Raw genomic sequence first — 19,563 nt, 5'->3', positions numbered from 1 at the left:
GGCCCCCTTCCTAATTCGGATTGGGCTTGGGGGGGGGGGGCGCCCCTCCCTTGCTCCTTTCCCCTCCTTTCCACTAAGGCCCAATAAGGCCCATATACCTCCCGGGGGGTTCCGATAACCTCCCGGAGCTCCAGTATTGTCCCAATCTCACCCGGAACCTTTCCAGTGTCCAAATATAGTCGTCCAATATATCGATCTTTATGTCTTGGCCATTTTGAGACTCCTTGTCATGTCTGTGATCACATCCGGGACTCCGAACAACCTTCGGTACATCAAAACTCATAAACTCATAATAAAACTGTCAATGAAACCTTAAGCGTGCGGACCCTACGGGTTCGAGAACTATGTAGACATGACCGAGACACGTCTCCGGTCAATAACCAATAGCGGAACCTAGGTGCTCATATTGGCTCCCACATATTCTACGAAGATCTTTATCGGTCAAACCGCATAACAACATACGTTGTTCCCTTTGTCATCGGTATGTTACTTGCCCAAGATTCGATTGTCGGTATCTCAATACCTAGTTCAATCTCGTTACTGGCAAGTCTCTTTACTCGTTACGTAATGCATCATCCCGTAACTAACTCATTAGCTACATTGCTTGCAAGGCTTATAGTGATGTGCATTACCGAGAGGGCCCAGAGATACCTCTCCGACAATCGGAGTGACAAATCCTAATCTCGAAATACGCCAACTCAACATGTACCTTCAGAGACACCTGTAGAGCTCCTTTATAATCACCCAGTTATGTTGTGATGTTTGGTAGCACACAAAGTGTTCCTCCGGTAAACGGGAGTTGCATAATCTCATAGTTATAGGAACATGTATAAGTCATGAAGAAAGCAATAACAACATACTAAACGATCAAGTGCTAAGCTAACGGAATGGGTCAAGTCAATCACATCATTCTCTAATGATGTGATCCCGTTAATCAAATGACAACTCATGTCTATGGCTAGGAAACTTAACCATCTTTGATTCAACGAGCTAGTCAAGTAACACACTAGTGACACTATGTTTGTCTATGTATTCGCACATGTATTATGTTTTCGGTTAATACAATTCTAGCATGAATAATAAACATTTATCATGAAATAAGGAAATAAATAATAACTTTATTATTGCCTTTAGGGCATATTCCCTTCAAGGGTGATGAATGAACGAACAAACAATAATAGGAACAGGGGCACCAGGTTTTATAGGGCTTGTGATTTTGTGGTTGCAGCAAGCCCGCCTTGTAGGCCCGATGAGTTATCCTGTGTATGTTATCTTGCTAGACGAGTTATCCAGCAATACTAGTGCATAGTAGAAAATTATCATAGATCCTGGCTGTAACCTGCTTTTGTGATTGTGACTTTGCCCCGCATGATTTTGTGGGGATTTGGTACCAGACTAGAGGTAGAGGCTTGACAATTTCTTGCTGTTTCAGTCAAGTGCTTTATAGATAGCTGTCTCATATGCATTTTCCATTCCTAGTGGTGCTTTTGAATTTCCTTGCCAGGCCAAAGAAAAGAAGTTGTTCTCGGTGGAGTTGCACTTGAGGATGAGCACAGAGAGAAATTTAATCAAATCCAAAAGGTAGGTTCTTTGTTCTTATCAGATGTTGGCAGATTCTATTTGTTATGCATATGCCAAGTGTGTCTACCTGATTGTAAACATAACTGCAATACTGTATATATGTTGACAGACTGGTAAAAACAAACTTGTTGTGGCTGGGTTTATGGATCTTAAAAAAATTCATCTATGCTTTCCTTACTCATACAAAACACCCAGCTGTTGTTCTTGTTAATACAAGTGTGCATACCATCGGCACCTTCACCAAACAGAAAAGGCTCTAGCCACATATTCCTCTTTACTGAAAACTCATTGTTCTTTTCTAAACTATTGCAAAAATCGAGCAGTGGTACTGATTATATAAATTTTATATTGTCTTGGTAGCTTCCCTCGTGTCTGCCACTGATTGGTTTCTGCTTAACCCATGTGTAGAGGGAGTACTAAACAGCAGGATTTCAATCACCTTGTATACACTAGCAGCTTGCTTACACAGTTGTCACTTTTGCTTGTGGTAGCCATTATGTGGCTGAATCATGTCTGTGTCTACTAATCATCAGTTAATAGTATTTAGCTTCTTTGTGATGGTCTGGGACTATTTTACGGTGATGTGGATATACTTTCTGATTTAAAGTTACTAATCTGTGGTCTGGTGTCATATTATGGTCTAATATTTTTTGTTTTGACTCTTTTTCTGGTGCGAGGAAAGCTGTGAGTAGACGTCAACGATGCCTACTTGTTTGGTTGCTACATTGATGCATGCGCTGGTCAAGCAAGCACACATTCATATACGTACATGTTAGGATAGTAGCAGATATTCCCTCTGTTCCTGCTATATTCCTGTGTAAGTGTATTTCTGAGAGATGTGTTATGTAAACCTGGGCGATGTGTTATGTGATGTGATATGATGGATGATTCGACATGGAGTTTTCCTGATTTGAATATGAAACAACTTTGTCCAAACATTTCTTTCAGAATCTGAGATCTAATATTGGACAAATAATTGGGCTGGAAAAGGCAACAACCCAACAAGCATTGGACTGTTTAAAAAGCGAAACAAAAAAACCTTAGAAAATAAAAAAAGAAATATACTGAAAAAAGGGCGAGGCCCCCTAGTATGGAAGAACCTAACAAAAAGGCCGAATTGTGGGGGTATGGCCCATGCTGAAATTAATAGGAAAAAAAATAAAAGGCTGAATTGTTGGGCTCGGCCCATCTAAAACACCTAATCGGACCGGGCTGAATCTTGTTAGTGACCTTTTGAATTGGTCATAGTTTTGCCACGTCAGATTGCCACGTCGGATCCGTCGTGGCCTGGGCAGACAGTCAGTGACCAAAACAAAAGGTCATGGGTTCAACGACCTTCTGTTTTGGTTGTAAACGTCTACGACCTTCTCACAGAGAAGATCGTTAATTTCAGTTTACGACCGTCAGCTTTTGACCTTTTGTTTTTTGTCACAAAAAGATCGCAAATTAAAAACAATGACCTTTCAGTGACCAATAGTCAAGGCCACCTAACCGACTAGGTCTGGATCACCACCACTAAGCCATCCAAATCTGAATCAGGGCAACTAACTCGGGTCAACCATGGACGACGCCGGAGTTGCGGTTGCACAGCATCAGAGCCGATGCCCGCGTCGTACACATGGCCGGGAACCGTCGCCGCCACCTAGAATGCCATGGACCGCCGCTCAGGTTCCAAGACATCGCCATCTACGCAAAAGGTAGAGGCCGGCGCAGCCCGCCATGCGAGTAGGTGAGGGAGGGCATGCCGCCACCGATTCCATGCGGGCTTTGCCTGGCGGCGTGGAATGAAGGGTTGGTGTTCGGCGGCGGCTAGGGTTTGCGTCCAACTCGCTATCAGGCGGGGGAGGGGGGAGGCGGTTGGCCCTCAACCTCAAGGCTGGAGATGGTGAGTGAACCGACCGCGAGAAACCAAAGAACATTTGATCATGGCTGAGTCAACCCGTGTTCCTAATCATCCAGCTTTTCGGAGGGCAGATCTTTGGTTGGCCCGGCTCCAAATCTCGGTCCCGTACGCTACGCACGCAGAAACTCAGAAGAAGAAGCACCGTATAGCACGCGCAATCTGAAGGAGAAAAAAATAGGAAAAGAAAAGAAAAGACCAGGCGTGCGGCGCGCTGGCTATAGACCGCTAGCGCTAGGTAGCCGAACGCGGCATGCACCCCGCAGTAAAGGCGCCGAGTTTAATTCCACCACCCCTCACCTCACCAAACCAGCCAAGCCAAGCCATCTCTCTCTCTCGCCTCTCTCTGCCCGTGTGTGTGCGTTTCTCGGGACTACGGCCTCTGCTCCCGGAGTAAATAAAACAGGTCAGGAACCGGCGCCGGAGGAGGAGGGAGTGAGGAGGCAGCAGCAGGCAGGGAGACGTGAGATGAAAGCAAGAGGCGCACACTGAGCCGCAGAGAAGCTGTCGCCGAGGAGGAAGAGAGTGACAGAGGTGGGCAGAGAGCAGTAACAGCAAGCAGTTCGTCCTCGCCATGAAGTTCATGAAGCTCGGCTCCAAGCCGGACGCCTTCCAGGCCGACGGCGGCGGCGACTCCAGGTGAGCCCCTCCTCTCTTTGGCCATTTCCAAGCTTGCATCTCCTCCTGCTTCCTCTCTCCTACCTGCTGTGCTGTGTGAGTGTGATCGAACAGAATGTGCTTCCAGCTGCGTTCGATGCATTTCCTTGCAGTTCCAGCGTTCTTGGCTTCTAGCACTAGGCCGGATTTGTCCTCGGCTGGCCTTTCGATCTATGTCCATCTCTCAAAACTTTTTTCCCTCTGAAACAAATGCAAAACAATAATGCATTGTTTCACACAAGAAACTGGCCTTTTTTTTACAGGCGCAAATCTTATCTCGAGCATGTATTCTTGATCTTTTTCTCCCTAAAAAAAGCCTTTCTTTCTAGTACATGGGTATTTTCTACCCCTGATGAACTCATCTTGAACTTTTTTTTTTTGCGGGGGGAACTCATCTTGAACTGTGGGGCTGCGGCTATGCTACCCCTGCTACTGGTCGAGCGCTCGTGAACTTACGTGCCTGAGGCATTTGACCAGTGACGAGGCACAAAAGGCTGGCCCTTCCCCACCTTCTGGCTGCTGTACAAACAAGCCATGGTCGTAGCAGTTGCAGTATGGATCATAGGATTCTTTTCTGTTCGTTGGAGTAGTATTTTACCTGTAAAGTTGCGATTTCTGATCAAAATGCTGCTTGTTTTCTCTTCTCCCCCCTTTGCCATGCACATGGCCACGCCCACCGGATCTTGGACTTCACACCTCTTTACGTTATTTTTTGGTTTTGGGTGCGGCGTATCTGTACGTCTGGACCTCAACAAGAATGTTCTCTCACTGCTAGTATTTGATTAATACTACTAGTTGTTTTTGTAAGAGAATGTTTGGTAAATCAATCAAACTTTCGGAAAATGTTGTATGTATTTCAATGACAGAATAGAGTACTCCTCAACATTTTATTCGTGTTCATGATCTGCTACATTCTCAGCTTCTACCATGTCTTGTTCAACATTATCAGCATGTAACTGTGAACAGATCATACTCCCGCAGATACGTGCTGTCCGACCTGCCGTCAGACATCGTCGTCCATGTCGACGACGCAAGGTTCTACCTGCACAAGGTAATTAATCGATTGATTCCTCTGCATTTTACCCATTGAAATCATTGCTGCTATATCTGAACTTCTGAAGCCATGGCCTTGAGCTCGAGTTATTAGAACAGACAATGCATCCGCCAACGTACAGCTACTAGCACACCGCAAGATGCGGCTGCGTCTCAACATCTTTCGGTCAAGCTCTGCCACTTGTAATTTGGATCCACGCTGCCCGCCGCTCAGAATCTTTCCAGTTCCTCTAGATCGGCTTTCCATTTCCACGAGCTTGTATATGCGGACGTGGCTGGTGGCTGCACACGTTTGCACGTAGTGCCTCGCAATTGAATATGCCCATTTGCTGCGTCCGCTCGACGCAGACACAGACTGCTACATCAGATCACCAATTCCCCACTGTTCAATCAATCATGGATACCAAAACTTTCTTGTAAAACCATCGGTTAATAACTTATGTAATGTTGATGTTTACAGTTTGTGTCTGTTAATGGCTGCTGTAATTCTGATGTGTGTAACCTGGTTGCAGTTTCCTCTGCTGTCCAAGAGCAGCCTGCTGCAGCGGCTGATCGTGGAGGCAAGCCAGGGCGGCGCCGACGAGGTGCGCGTCGACGGCCTGCCCGGCGGCGCGAGGGCCTTCGAGATCTGCGCCAAGTTCTGCTACGGCATGGTCGTCACGCTCAACCCGTACAACGTGGTCGCCGCGCGGTGCGCGGCGGAGCACCTGGGCATGACGGAGGACGTGGACAAGAGCAACCTCGTGTTCAAGATCGAGGTGTTCCTCAACTCGGGCGTCTTCCGGAGCTGGAAGGACTCCATCATCGCGCTGCAGAGCACCATCGCGCTGCTGCCGTGGTCCGAGGACCTCAGGCTCGTCGCGCGCTGCGTCGACTCCATCGCCGCCAAGGCCACGGCCAGCCCCGGGAGCGTGGTGTGGTCCTACACGTACAACCGCAAGGCGGCGTCGTCTGATGAGATCGTCGAGGCTCGCCGGTGCTCGTCGTCGTCGCCGGCGGTGCCGCGGGACTGGTGGGTGGAGGACCTGTGCGAGCTGGACGTGGAGCTCTACAAGCGCGTCATGGTGGCGATCAAGTCCAGAGGGGATAGGCTGCCTTCTGATGTTGTCGGGGAAGCTCTTAGGGCCTACGCCGCGAGGTGGCTCCCGGAGAGCTGCCGGCGCGGTGATACCCCGGCAGACGACGACGATGCCTGCGCCATGGAAGTGCTCGAGACCATAGTGTGGCTGATGCCGTCGGACGGCGATGGGTCGTCGCCGTGCGGCTGCTCCTGCCAGTTCCTCCTGAACCTGCTGAAGCTCGCCGTCCTGGTCGGGGCAGGGGAGCTGCTGAGGGAGGAGCTCATGGACAGGATCGTCCTGCAGCTGCCCGAGGCTTCGGTGAGCGACCTCCTGATACCCGCCAAGCCGCCGGCGCAGACCACCTACGACGTCGAGCTTGTCGAGGCGCTCGTCGGCCGGTACATTCGGCGCGCCGGACTCGACGACATTGACGGGGATGATGTGTTTGAGACGAACGGGGAGGCAGACGACCCTTCCTTGCTGGCGCTGTGCAAGCTCGTCGACGGGTACCTGGCCGAGGTCGCCGCCGACCCGAACCTGCCGGTGTCGAGCTTCGTCGGGCTGGCGACCTCCATGCCCGAGTCGGCCAGGCCATCGCACGACGCCCTGTACACCGCCATTGATGTCTTCCTCAAAGTACATATTACATCTCATCTCATGCATGCTTGTTTGCCAAGAATCGTACCGTATTTTGTGATGATCTTGACACGAAAACTGCTGTCAGATGCACCCAAATCTGTCCAAGGTGGAGAAGAGGAGGATCTCGAGCCTGATGGACGTGAAGAAGCTGTCCAAGGAGGCGAGCATCCACGCGGCGCAGAACGACCGGCTCCCGCTGCGCGTGGTCGTGCAGGTGCTCTTCTTCGAGCAGATGCGCGCGGCGGCGGGGAGCGCGAGCACGTCGCTCCTGCTGGCCGCCGCCGGCGACGGCAACGCGCACCTGGAACTGGACGACGACGACGGCGACTGCTGGAAGAACCGCGCGCTGGCGCTGGCGCTGCCGGAGCCCCCGACCCCGTCGGCGGCCCTGAGGAAGCAGATCGGGAGCATGAGCCTGAAGCTGGTCGGCGAGGACCGCCGCCGCGCCGAGGACGTCGTCAGTGAAGGCCGGCGCCTGGTGAGGAGCGCCAGCATCGCGAACCAGAGCAGCAGGATGTCGCTGTCGTCGCGGTCGCGGAGGATCTTCGACAGGCTGTGGGTGGTCGGGAAGCCGCCGGGGCCCGGCGAGGTGGTGAGCAAGAGCTCCGACACGTCCGGGAGCTCGCAGAGCCCGCGGTCGTCGGCCAAGCCGCTAGGGTCCAACAAGTCGTCCGGCTCGTCCTCGAGGAACCGGCGGTACTCGGTGTCGTAGGCCGGCGACGGCCTGCCGGCGCCACAGGAGGTTGGCTGTACAGAGGAGTGTCCGCGGACTCGGTCGCCGTCGCCACATCAACGGGCACCGACGACGACCAAATGCTGCATGCTAACTTCATTTCAGGGTCTGTTTTTTCTGGAGAAATGTATTGATCCGAAGTGCTCGACCGATGATCAGCTAGAAACTAATCCTTATTTTGTCTGATCTTTGATACGATCGGCTGGCCTTTCTTTTTCTATCTTGTCGCAAAAGGTAGGTGTCGTGGAACTTCTAGAACAGTGAACGTAGCTGCTCGGATTGTGGAAAGTGATGACGATTCTAGATGAAAGTTTCAAAAAAAGCTCGACTTTGAATTAACAAAATCAATAGGCCAGCATTTACATACAGCCATCATGAAACAGTCTGACCGAAGGACACATGGAGTAGATAGAGCAGCCTACGATGTAACACACACAACAAGCTAAAGAAATCGGAGAAAGAACATCTTGCAAATGTTGATGCCCACTACACTCAAGATACAAAAACAACTAAGCAGAATAGGCTTCCTTGATGAGCCGATAGCCGCAAGAGGACGAATCAACACTGCTCCACTGGGTTGAGGGAATACAACTCCTTCCTTCTCTAATTCCCAAGAGGGATCCTCGCCTCCCATCTTGGCTCGAAGGACGCCACGCTGTCGATAAAAAGAGGCGCTCACCCGAGAGTTAGGCAAGGAGCTAGTTACGAGACCACCTGGAGATAACACAGGACACGGCTCGCTTGAAACTTGAAGCACACAACGCAGCCTACTTCGCCGCCGTCCTTAGACACCCGAGTAAAGGGGAAAGCTGCTGGGAGTCGTCGAAAATGAAATTCAACACCGAGGACAGGGAGACAACTCTGGCGAGATGAAAGAAGGTGAGCCATTACCGAGAAAAACCTGGTGCTCGTCGTCTGGCCGGGCTAAAGCCATCGGGGAGGGGAGCCCTATGCCCTTCCTCCCAGGGACGAGGATGTTGACGCATTGGGACTCGATGACATTGGCTGGACCGGAGAGCACCACCAACTGAGATGACGACACACCTGCAAGAAAGAAAATATATTATGCATGTAAATTTTCATCGTGTATTCTTAAAAATGTTCTCCATGTATTTAACAATATTAATCACTTTTTGTATAATATTCACCACATTTTTTAGAAAAATAAATCTATAAACAAAAAACATAAAGCAAATGGACAAAAATTATGAAAGGAGAAAAGGGAAAAAACCGAGCAGAAACTGAGTCATGGCCCCGATCCAACGCTTCTCGTGTGTGTGAGTCCTATCATATTCCTCAAAAAACGCTAGAGTTATATCTCGCTTACTGGGAGATGTAGCCTCGCCTCTAGTGCCGGTGGCACTCATATCTTAGTGGGCCGAGCCGTTGAACTGGTTTTGCAGAGGTTCTATGGACCGGGAGCAACTAATTAACGACCGCTCCTTCGGGAGCCTCGCAACGATCAGCGTCACTTGGCGTGCTCTCAGTCATTCGCCACGTGTCGCGCTCTGGACGCTTCCTCCGGATTTTGTTTTGTTATTTTTTCGCACGCGTTTTCGGCTTTCTAAACGGTTTTTTCCCGCGTTTTTTTGACGCTTTGGTTTTTCACTGGTCTTCCCTAGCTTTTCGATAAAAAAATTGATTTTTTTTCTGCAAAAAACACATTTTTTCCGCGAGAGTCACGGTTTTGTTTCGTGAGAGGCACGGCTGTGCTTTCGCGAGAGGCACGGCCATACCTCTTGGAAACGGAAAAAAACACGTTTTCTATTTTTTTTCCTTTCGTGAGAGGCACGGTTTTGCTTCCGCGAGAGGCAAGGTTGTGCTTTCGCGAGAGTCACGGGTGTGCCTCTCGAAAACGAAAAAAAACATGTTTTCTGTTTTTTTTCTTTCGCGAGAGGCACGGTTTTGCTCCCGCGAGAGGCACGGTTGTGCTTTTGCGAGAGTCACAGCCATGCCTCCTCGAAAACGAAAAAAAACGCGTTTTCTGTTTTTTCTTTCTTTCGTGAGAGGCACGGTTTTGCTTCGCGAGAGGCATGGTTGTGATGTCGTCAGAGGCACGGGTGTGCCTCTTTCGGAAAGAGAAAAAATCCGTGCTTCCGGTTCGGTGTTCTCGTCCGGTTTTTTTCGTGAAAAAAAGTTTGTCAAAACCTATTAACATGGGATCTAGTTTTGAGTATCTCGACGCGAGGAATCCAACGGTGAAAGCGGTTCGAGATTTGGACGCACGGTTAAAATGATAAAAGATTTTGAATAAACAAATCTACGAAAAAAAAGAAAAACTCCCAGGTTGCGACAAGTGGCGCGCATGCAGCGCGCCACTTGTCGCAATCTGGGGAAGTTGGAGTGATCTCCGCAAGTAGTACTCCTTAACTAGTGATTTCGCTATGGACCAGTAGACAATAGTTTTAGAATCTCCCATGTGGTTTTTTAATATTTATTCTTTCTGTGCTTTCTTAGATTTTCCCCTTTTGTAGTTTTCGTTTTACTTTTAATTTTTAACTTTCCTTTTTCAATACATGTTGCTCACTTTTCGATACAGGTGAAAGATTGTTTTTATAGAACATTTTTTAAATATATGAAAAATATTTTTCAAAATCATATTTTTAAACATTTTATCAGTGATATTTAAACAATTTTCAAATTTATAGAGAACATTACTTAATATTAAAAAATATATTTTTAAATAACAAGAACATTTTTATTATATTCCATTAAAAAATTTCAATAAATGTTTGATATTTTCAAATACTAGCTGATCATTTTTTTGAATGCTATTTTTTTTTGAGTTACGTAAACATTCTTTTACATAGCAGTATTACATTTTCTTTTGAAAAAGGCATGGATATATTTTGAAACATGTGAACAATTTTTAAAATGTCACAACCATTTTTTTAATATACGAAAACTTTTTAAAACTAGGTAAATAAAATTTTAATTTGTTTATAAATTTTCAATGTTATTTCGGCGGTACAAATATTTTTTAAAAGTTGCATCAATTTTATTTTGACACTGAATTAACATTTTATCAAATCTGTGATGAATGCTTTTCAAAAGGTAAGTTTTTTTGGGAATATATATATTTAGAATATTTTGAAAATAGAAATAAAAAATAAAAAATAAACGCAAAATGATAAAATAGAATGAAACTACGGCTGGAAGATGCCTCCTTCCCAATAAAAGCTTAGGGTTCCTTTGCCTCCCGCCGGCGCCGACGCCGGTCCACCTCATCTCCGATGGCCTTAGGGCAATGGCGGCGTGGTAGATCACGGCCGTTGCCGGTGGGAGGGCTCTGTTTTTAGATGTTTCTTCAAGTTTTGTTAGGGTTTATGTCCTGCTTAGGAAGACGAGACGAAAGTGGATCCTTGAAGATGGAATAAGGTTCTCCTCATGAAAATATGCCCTAGAGGCAATAATAAGGTTGTTATTATCATATTTCCTTATTCATGATAAATGCTTATTATTCATGCTAGAATTCTATTGATCGAAACCTTAAATACATGTGTGGATACATAAACAAATACCGTGTCCCTAGTAAGCCTCTACTAGACTAGCTCGTTGGTCAAAGATGGTTAATGTTTGCTAACCATGGACATCTGTTGTCACTTGATAACGAGATCACATCATTAGAAGAATGATGTGATGGACAAGACCCATCCGTTAGCTTAGCATATGATCGTTCAGTTTATTGCTACTATTTTCTTAATGTCAAATACATATTCCTTCGACCATGAGATCATGCAACTCCCGGATACCGGAGGAATACCTTGTGTGCTATCAAACATCACAATGTAACTGGGTGATCATAAAGATACTCTATGGGTATCTCCGAAGGTGTCTGTTTAGTTGGCATGGATCGAGATTGGGATCTGTCACTCCATGTATCGAAGAGGTATATCTGGGCCCTCTCGGTAATACACATCACAAGAAGCTTGCAAGCAAAGTGACTAAGGAGTTAGTTACGAGATGATGTATTACGTAATGAGTAAAGAGACTTGCCGATAATGAGATCGAACTAGGTATGAAGATAACAAAGATCAAATCTCGGGAAAGTAACATACCAACAAACAAAGGGAATTACGCATGTTGTCATAAGGTTCGACCGATAAAGACCTTCGTAGAATATGTAGGAACCAATATGGGCATCCAGGTTCCGCTATTGGTTATTGACCGGAGAAGCGTCTCGGTCATGTCTACATCATTCTCGAACCCGTAGGGTCCGCACGCTTAACGTTCGTTGATGATATAATATTATATGAGTTATGTGACTTGGTGACCGAATGTTGTTTGGAGTCCCAGATGAGATCATGGAAATGACGAGGAGCTCTGAAATGGTCCGGAGGTAAAGATTGATATACAGGACGATGCTATTTGGACACTGGAATGGTTCCGGAGTATATCGGGTAGTCATCGGATCACCGGAAGGGGTTTAAGGAAGTCCCGGGAGGTTAATGGGCCTTATGGGCCAAGAAAGGACAACACACCATCCCACAAGGGGCTGGTGTGCCCCTCCTCTTGGCCGCCGACCCTGTGGATGGAAAGGGTGGAGGGCTATCCCCTCTTTCCTTCCCTCCACCTAAGAGAAAGGAAAAGGGTGGAAGGGGGGGGGGGGGCGGAGCACCTCCTCCTTACTCCCCCCCACAGACAAACAAGGAAGGGGGACTCCAAAGGGCAGGAATCCAAGGGGGCCGGCTGGCCACCTTGGGGCGCACCCAAGGGTGCCTCCCCTCCCCCCACCTATATATATGAGATGGAGGGGCACTACACAACCCCACGGAAATCTCTTAGCCATGTGTGGCGCCCCTCTCCACGGTTTAGACCTCCTTACAGTTTTTCTGTAGTGCACGGCGAAGCCCTGCGGGAACAAGTTGTGCTGCCGGATCTCATCTACTACTTCGCACGTCTTCCTGGATCAAGAAGGCAAAGACGTCATCGAGCTGAAGGTGTGCTGAATGCGGAGGTGCCGTACATTCGGTACTTGATCGGTTGGATCGCGAAGGTGTTCGACTACATCAACCACGTTAATAAACATTTCCGTTTTACGGTCTACGAGGGTACATAGACACACTCTCCCCTCTCGTAGCTATGCATCTCCATGGATAGATCTTGCGTGTGCATAGATATTTTTTTGTTTGCCATGCAACGTTCCCCAACAGCGGCATCCGAGTCAGGTCTATGCGTAGATGATATGCACGAGTAAAACACAAAGAAGTTGTGGGCGGTGATGGTCATACAGCTTACCACCAACGTCTTATTTTGATTCGGCTGCATTGTGGGATGAAGCGGCCCAGACCAACCTTATATGTCCACGCACATGAGACCTATTCCATCGACTGACATGCAACTTGTTTTCCATAAAGGTGGATGGCGGGTGTCTGTTACCTCTTGAGCTTGCATTGGTTTTTCCCTTGAAGAGGAAAGGGTGATGCAGCAAAGTAGCGTAAGTATTTCCCTCAGTTTTGAGAACCAAGGTATCAATCCAGTAGGAGACAACACACAAGTCACCGACTACCTGCACAAACAATCAAGAACCTTGCAACCAACGCGATAAAGAGGTTGTCATTCCCTTCACGGTCACTCACAAAAGTGAGATCTGATAGAGATAATCAAGTAAATATTATTAGTATTTTTGATGTATAGATTGGAAAGTAAAGATTGCAAAATAGTAAACGAGATTCGATAATATGGAAACGAGATGCAAATATAATGGAAAAGAGACCCGGGGGCCATAGGTTTCACTAGTGGCTTCTCTCGAGATAGCATGTATTACGGTGGGTGAACAAATTACTGCCAAGCAATTGATAGAAAAGCGCATAATTATGAAGACATCTAAGGCAATGACCATGAACATAGGCATCACATCCGTGTCAAGTAGACCGACTCCTGCCTGCATCTACTACTATTACTCCACACATCGACCGCTATCTAGCATGCATCTAGAGTATTAAGTTCTTAAAACGGAGTAATGCATTAAGAAAGATGACATGATGTAGAGGGATAAAATCAAGCAATATGATATAAACCCCATCTTTTTATCCTTGATGGCAACAATACAATATGTGCCTTGCTGCCCCTACTGTCACTGGGAAAGGACACCGCAAGATTGAACCCAAAGCTAAGCACTTCTCCCATGGCAAGAAAGATCAATCTAGTAGGCCAAACTAAACCGATATCGAAGAGACTTGCAAAGATATCAAAACATGCATATAAGAATTCAGAGAAGAACCAAATAATATACATAGATAATCTTGTTCATAAATCCACAATTCATGGGATCTCGGCAAACACACCGCAAAAGAGTATTACATCGAATAGATCTCCAAGAACATCGAGGAGAACTTTGGATTGAGAATCAAATAAAGAGAAGAATCCATCTAGCTAATAACTATGGACCCGAAGGTCTGTGGTAAACTACTCACGCTTCATCGAAGAGGCAATGGTGTTGATGTATGATATGTCTCCAACGTATCTATAATTTTTGATTGTTCCATGCTATTATATTATCTGTTTTCGATGTTTAATGGGCTTTAAGATGTTCTTTTATATTATTTTTGGGACTAACCTATTAACCGGAGGCCGAGTGCCAGTTTCTATTTTTCGCCTATTTTAGTGTTTTACAGAAAAGGAATACCAAACGGAGTCCAAACAGAATGAAACCTTCGTAGGGATCTTTCTTGGACCAAAAGCAATCCAGAAGACCTAGAGTTGAAGTCTGGGACTCTACGAGGAGGCCACGAGGCAGGAGGGCGCGCCCAGGGGGGTAGGCACGCCCCCATCCTTGTGGGCCCCTCGTAGCTCCACCAACGTACTTCTTTTGCCTATATATACTCTTATACCCTAGAAACATCAGGGAGAGCCACGAAACCACTTTTCCACCGCCGCAACCTTCTGTACCCGTGAGATCCCATCTTGGGGCCTTTTCCAGCGATCTGCCGGAAGGGGGAATCGATCATGGAGGGCTTCTACATCAACACCATTGCCTCTCCGATGAAGCATGAGTAGTTTACCACAAACCTTCGGGTCCATAGTTATTAGCTAGATGGCTTCTTCTCTCTCTTTGATTCTCAACACCATGTTCTCCTCGATGTTCTTGGAGATCTATTCTATGTAATATTCTTTTGCGGTGTGTTTGTCGAGATCTGATGAATTGTGGATTTATGAACAAGATTATCTATGAATATTATTTGGTTCTTCTCTGAATTCTTATATGCATGATCTGATATCTTTGCAAGTATTCGAATTATTGGTTTTGTTTGGCCTACTAGATTGATCTTTCTTGCAATGGGAGAAGTGCTTAGCTTTGGGTTCAATCTTGCGGTGTCCTTTCCCAGTGACAGTAGGGGCAGCAAGGCACGTATTGTATTGTTGCCATCGAGGATAAAAATATGGGGCTTATATCATATTGCTTGAGTTTATCCCTCGACATCATGTCATCTTACTTAATGCGTTACTCCGTTCTTAAGAACTTAATACTCTAGATGCATGCTGGATATCGGTCGATGTGTGGAGTAATAGTAGTAGATGCAGAATCGTTTTGGTCTACTTGACATAGACATGATGCCTATGTTCATGATCATTGCCTTAGATGCCTTCATAATTATGCGCTCTTCTATCAATTACTCGGTAGTAATTTGTTCACCCACCGTAATACTTGCTATGTTGAGAGAAGCCACTACTAAAACCTATGGCCCCCAGGTCTCTTTCTTATTATACTACATCTCTTTTATTTACATCGCATCTCGTTTACTATTTTGCAATCTTTACTTTCCAATGTATACAATAAAAATACCAAAAATATTTGCTTTATTATCTCTATTAGATCTCACTTTTTATGTGACCGTGAAGGGATTGACAACCCCTTTATCACGTTGGTTGCAAGGATCTTGATTGTTTGTGCAGGTACTAGGTGACTTGTGTGTCGTCTCCTACTGGATTGATACCTTAGTTCTCAAAACTAAGGGAAATACTTACGCTACTTTGCTGCATCACCCTTTCCTCTTCAAGGGAAAACCAGCGCATGCTCTAAGAGGTAGCAAGAAGGATTTCTAGCGCCATTACCGGGGAGATCTACGCCAAGTCAAGACATACCAAGTACCCATCATAAACTCTTCTCCCTCGCATTACATTATTTGCCATTCGCCTCTCATTTTCCTCTCCCACACTTCTAAAACGATTTTCAAAAACCTTTGTGTTGGGGATATAACTACTGAGTGTAAACCGTCCAGGAGGGGCCGGTTCACCCTCAACTATATTGAAGCCCACAAAGACTCAGAAGATGGCGTTTTACTGATAAAGCTTAAAGGCCCGGAGCCCAAAGGCGGATTAGGGCCCATAGTGGTAAACCGCCATAGTCATGTGACTTGTATTATAAGATAAGGAAAGGAGAGACCGAGCCGAACACTTGTATGAGTCGGCCTTGGGACTCTGTAAACCGGCCGGGCGTCAACCCGTGTATATAAGGGGACGACCCGGCGGCGGTTTAGGGACAAAAAACAACAACTCGATAGCCAGGCATAGCTTGTTTAGCTCCCTGGTTAGCGAGACCCCAATAATCCCATCACAACTAGATGTAGGCCTTTACCTTTATCGAAGGGGCCGAACTAGTATAAAAACCCTCGTGTCCTTTGTCCGGTTTAACCCCTTTAAGCTAACCCGTCGCGATGGCTCCATGACTAAGTCCTTCAATGAGGACATCAGACGTGATATTTCAACGACAGTTGGCGCCCACCGTGGGGCAATCGCACGATGGTTTCGAGTTCTTGAAGGGCAGCTTTGAAGGACTCAAAGGATACGTAGTGGGCCGGATGACCAAGAGTCGTTGCGGCAAGCTCTACATCGACGACGCAGGATTCGGCCTCGAGGCCTGCTCAATCGAGTACCGGTACCGGGTCCCCTTCGGCGGAATTCACGTCTTCATCGGCAAGATCGGCGAACCGGGCCCTGAGCCGGACATCTGCACCGACCTCGTCTAAACGGCTCAGCATGCAAGTCCCGCCCGGATTCAGCCTGCCATGAAACGTGCATTCGTGGGATGTGTCCATGGGATCGGATCTGAACCGGTGTCTGAAGGTGAGACGGTCGCTTATTCCGACGGCGAATCATCCGCTGGTGAAACTGAATCCCTGTACCAAGTTCAGGATGGCGTGTTTGAAGGGTATTCCGATGGCACCAGTATTCCGGAATTTCTTGAACCGCCGAACCGCGTCGGAATCTTCATGGCCGGAACACAGCCAACCTTGCAAAACTCTACTGCGGCGGCGTCCGGACCGGTAGCAGGGGCAGGAGGCTCCGCGCGCCGGCCGGCTCAAGTTCTCTCTGGTTTAATGGATGCCTGGGCGACCTTGTTGACGACAGCAGTTACACCGGCAATGCAAGATCAACATAATGCGGACATTGCAAGGCTGAAGGATCAGATAACACAAGCCAAAGAAGATTTGGCAGCGGAAGAGATCCGGATGACGGAGGATTCAAGCTGAGAATTATCAACTTTTGATGGATCAGAACGCTTCAAATGAATTATTCAAGAGGAGACATCGATCTCGCTTGCCGGTGGATTACAATGCGATGAACCTCTTTGGTACGCCAGGAGCAGGGACTAGCAATCCGGCCGCAGTGAACTGGACTATTGCGCCAAGGACCGGAGCGCCGGATCAACCTCAGGTGATGGGTCCACCTCGGCAAATAGATAACCCGCCACGGTATACTACACCCCCACTGGGTCACTTCTCTACCCCTTTGGACAATATGATAGCAGCAGCATCCCGAGTGGCAGCTATTCCGATAGAGGGTGAATCGCCAGCAACGGTTGAGACACGGCGGGCCAGGGATCTTCTTCAAACGGTTATGATGCAGCAGCAAGCTTACTCGTATAGCCGAGACAAGATTCACTCGACCCCACGTCCAAGCAAAAGCTATAGCAGGCATATAGATGAACCGGAAGTGTCCAGCAGTGTGCGGTGCCGCATTGTCCCTCAGGGGCCTAATCCGACGCGCGGTGATGTGAACGCTCAAGACGTGGTGGATAATGGCAGAGCACGAAGGGAGGCCGCTTTAGCAGCACAACATGCGGGTCGTTATCAACCCGCCCCGTTTCAGCCAGCAACGTCAGTAGACCGAGGCACCGGGCTTGCCTTCAGTTCTTGGGGAGTGCCGTGTCTTATTCCGGCTCTCTGTAATGTGCGACTCCCTAAGGACTTCAAGGGCCCATGGAAGGTACCGCATTACACCGCTGATCAACTGCCCGAGGCATGGGTGGAAAGTTATGAGATGGCAATGGAGATGCTGGATGTGGATGAAGCAGCTTGTGCAAAGTACTTCATGATGATGTTGGAGGGAACAGCCCAAACATGGTTGAAAAACTTACCAGCTAACTCCATTGAGTCATGGGACCAGTTGAAGGCCCGGTTCATAGCCAATTTCAAGGATACCTGTAAATAGCCTATGTCCATTGTGGATCTGGATGCCTGTGTTCAAGGGGAGAACGAGTTAACAACTCATTGGGTGCACCGAGTTTCAGAAGTTTTGCATTCATCGGACCGGATCAACGCTGGCCAAGCAAACATAACACTGGAACATAATTGCCGGTTTAAGTCGCTGAAGATGAAATTGGGACAGCTCAAGCGCCACTGCAATGATATGGGCACCCTCATGTCCGCCTTGGTCAAATATGTCGATTCTGATAATACCAAGGATCCCGATTCTGATGAGGAGAAACCAGAGAAGGAAAAGAAGAACGGCGGTGCAAAAGGGCAACAACGCAACCAAGGGGGCAATGGAAATAATGGTAAGCGCAAAGCAGATTCAGATTTTGTGGCTAATGCTAATGTGCAGCGTCGTAAGGGTAAACCGCCCCAGCGTGGCGGCGGAATGAATCTAGAGCGTTTGTTGAATCAGCCCTACCCAAAGCATGGGACCAAGGAGGTTCCTGCAACACATCTCTGGAAGGATTGTCACATTATGAAGGAATTCAAAAACTGTGATATTTTCCGGTATGATCAGGGTCCATCGGGCGGTTTAGGACCAGGTTTTCATGGTGGCGCTGGTTCAAGCTCTGGATTTCAGAATAATCAGGGCAATCAGAACCACCAGGGTGGTAACAACCAACAGAATAATCAAGGAAATCAACAGCAGTCAGGTTATCAGAGTCACCCAAAGCAGTTGAATGGTGGGCAGTACCATGTATTCACCACTAGTTTGTGCAAGCGTGATCAGAAGCTTCACAAGAGGGTTGTTAATGCTGTTGAACCGGCAGTACCACGTTACCTGCAGTGGTCCGAGCAACCTATTGTGTGGAGTAGATAGGATCATCCGCCCCGGGTTGACAATCCGGATCACCTGGCTTTGGTGGTGGCACCTCAGGTGAGAGGTTATAAGTTCAACAAGGTACTCATGGATGGAGGGAGCAGTATCAACATTCTGTATTATGAGACCTTCCGTCGCATGGGGTTGACAGACAAGAGTCTTAAACCGTCCAACACTGTTTTCCATGGTGTGGTACCAGGTAAATCAGCATATCCTGTTGGTAAGATCGCTTTGGAGGTTGTGTTTGGTGATGAACATGACTCCCGGTCTGAGACATTGACCTTTGAAGTGGTGAGGATCCAGAGCCTGTACCACACACTATTTGGGCGACCGGCTTATGCAAATTTCATGGCAAGGCCTTGTTATATTTACTTGCAGCTCAAGATGCCGGGTCACAAAGGGACCATTACGGTTCACGGAAGTCGTAAAATCGCTTTGGATTGTGAGGAAGGTGATGCGGCCTATGCTGAGTCGGTTTGTGCTACAGAGGAGTTGAAGTTCTATCAAGATAATGTTGATCCGACAGATATGACCCCTCTGAAGAAGCCCACAACTGAGCATGATCCGAATCTGACATTCAAACCGGCTGATGAGACTAAACTCGTTGACTTTGTTCCTGGCGATTCGTCCAAACAGTTTAG

General features: G+C 47.4%; 1 protein-coding gene across 2 annotated transcripts; it reads left to right on the top strand.

The window, feature by feature from the left end:
* Positions 1-3,731: 3,731 nt before the first annotated feature.
* LOC123158014 (BTB/POZ domain-containing protein NPY1) lies at positions 3,732-7,842 on the top strand. 2 transcript variants are annotated; one of them, XM_044576165.1, is made up of 4 exons: positions 3,732-4,120; positions 5,105-5,189; positions 5,704-6,888; positions 6,977-7,842. In XM_044576165.1, exons 1-4 carry the CDS (start codon positions 4,056-4,058, stop codon positions 7,601-7,603), a joined length of 1,962 nt encoding a protein of 653 aa, XP_044432100.1. In that variant the 5' UTR covers positions 3,732-4,055; the 3' UTR covers positions 7,604-7,842. The 2 variants fall into 2 exon arrangements, with proteins under 2 accessions (XP_044432100.1, XP_044432101.1); XM_044576166.1 differs by having other exon boundaries at positions 3,733-4,120; positions 5,120-5,189.
* Positions 7,843-19,563: the final 11,721 nt, after the last annotated feature.

This window comes from Triticum aestivum, chromosome 7B (assembly GCF_018294505.1).
Source record: "Triticum aestivum cultivar Chinese Spring chromosome 7B, IWGSC CS RefSeq v2.1, whole genome shotgun sequence".
Taxonomy (NCBI): Eukaryota; Viridiplantae; Streptophyta; class Magnoliopsida; order Poales; family Poaceae; genus Triticum; species Triticum aestivum.
The sequence above is the reverse complement of the archived record's forward strand: the minus strand, read 5'-3'. Positions and strand labels throughout refer to the sequence as shown.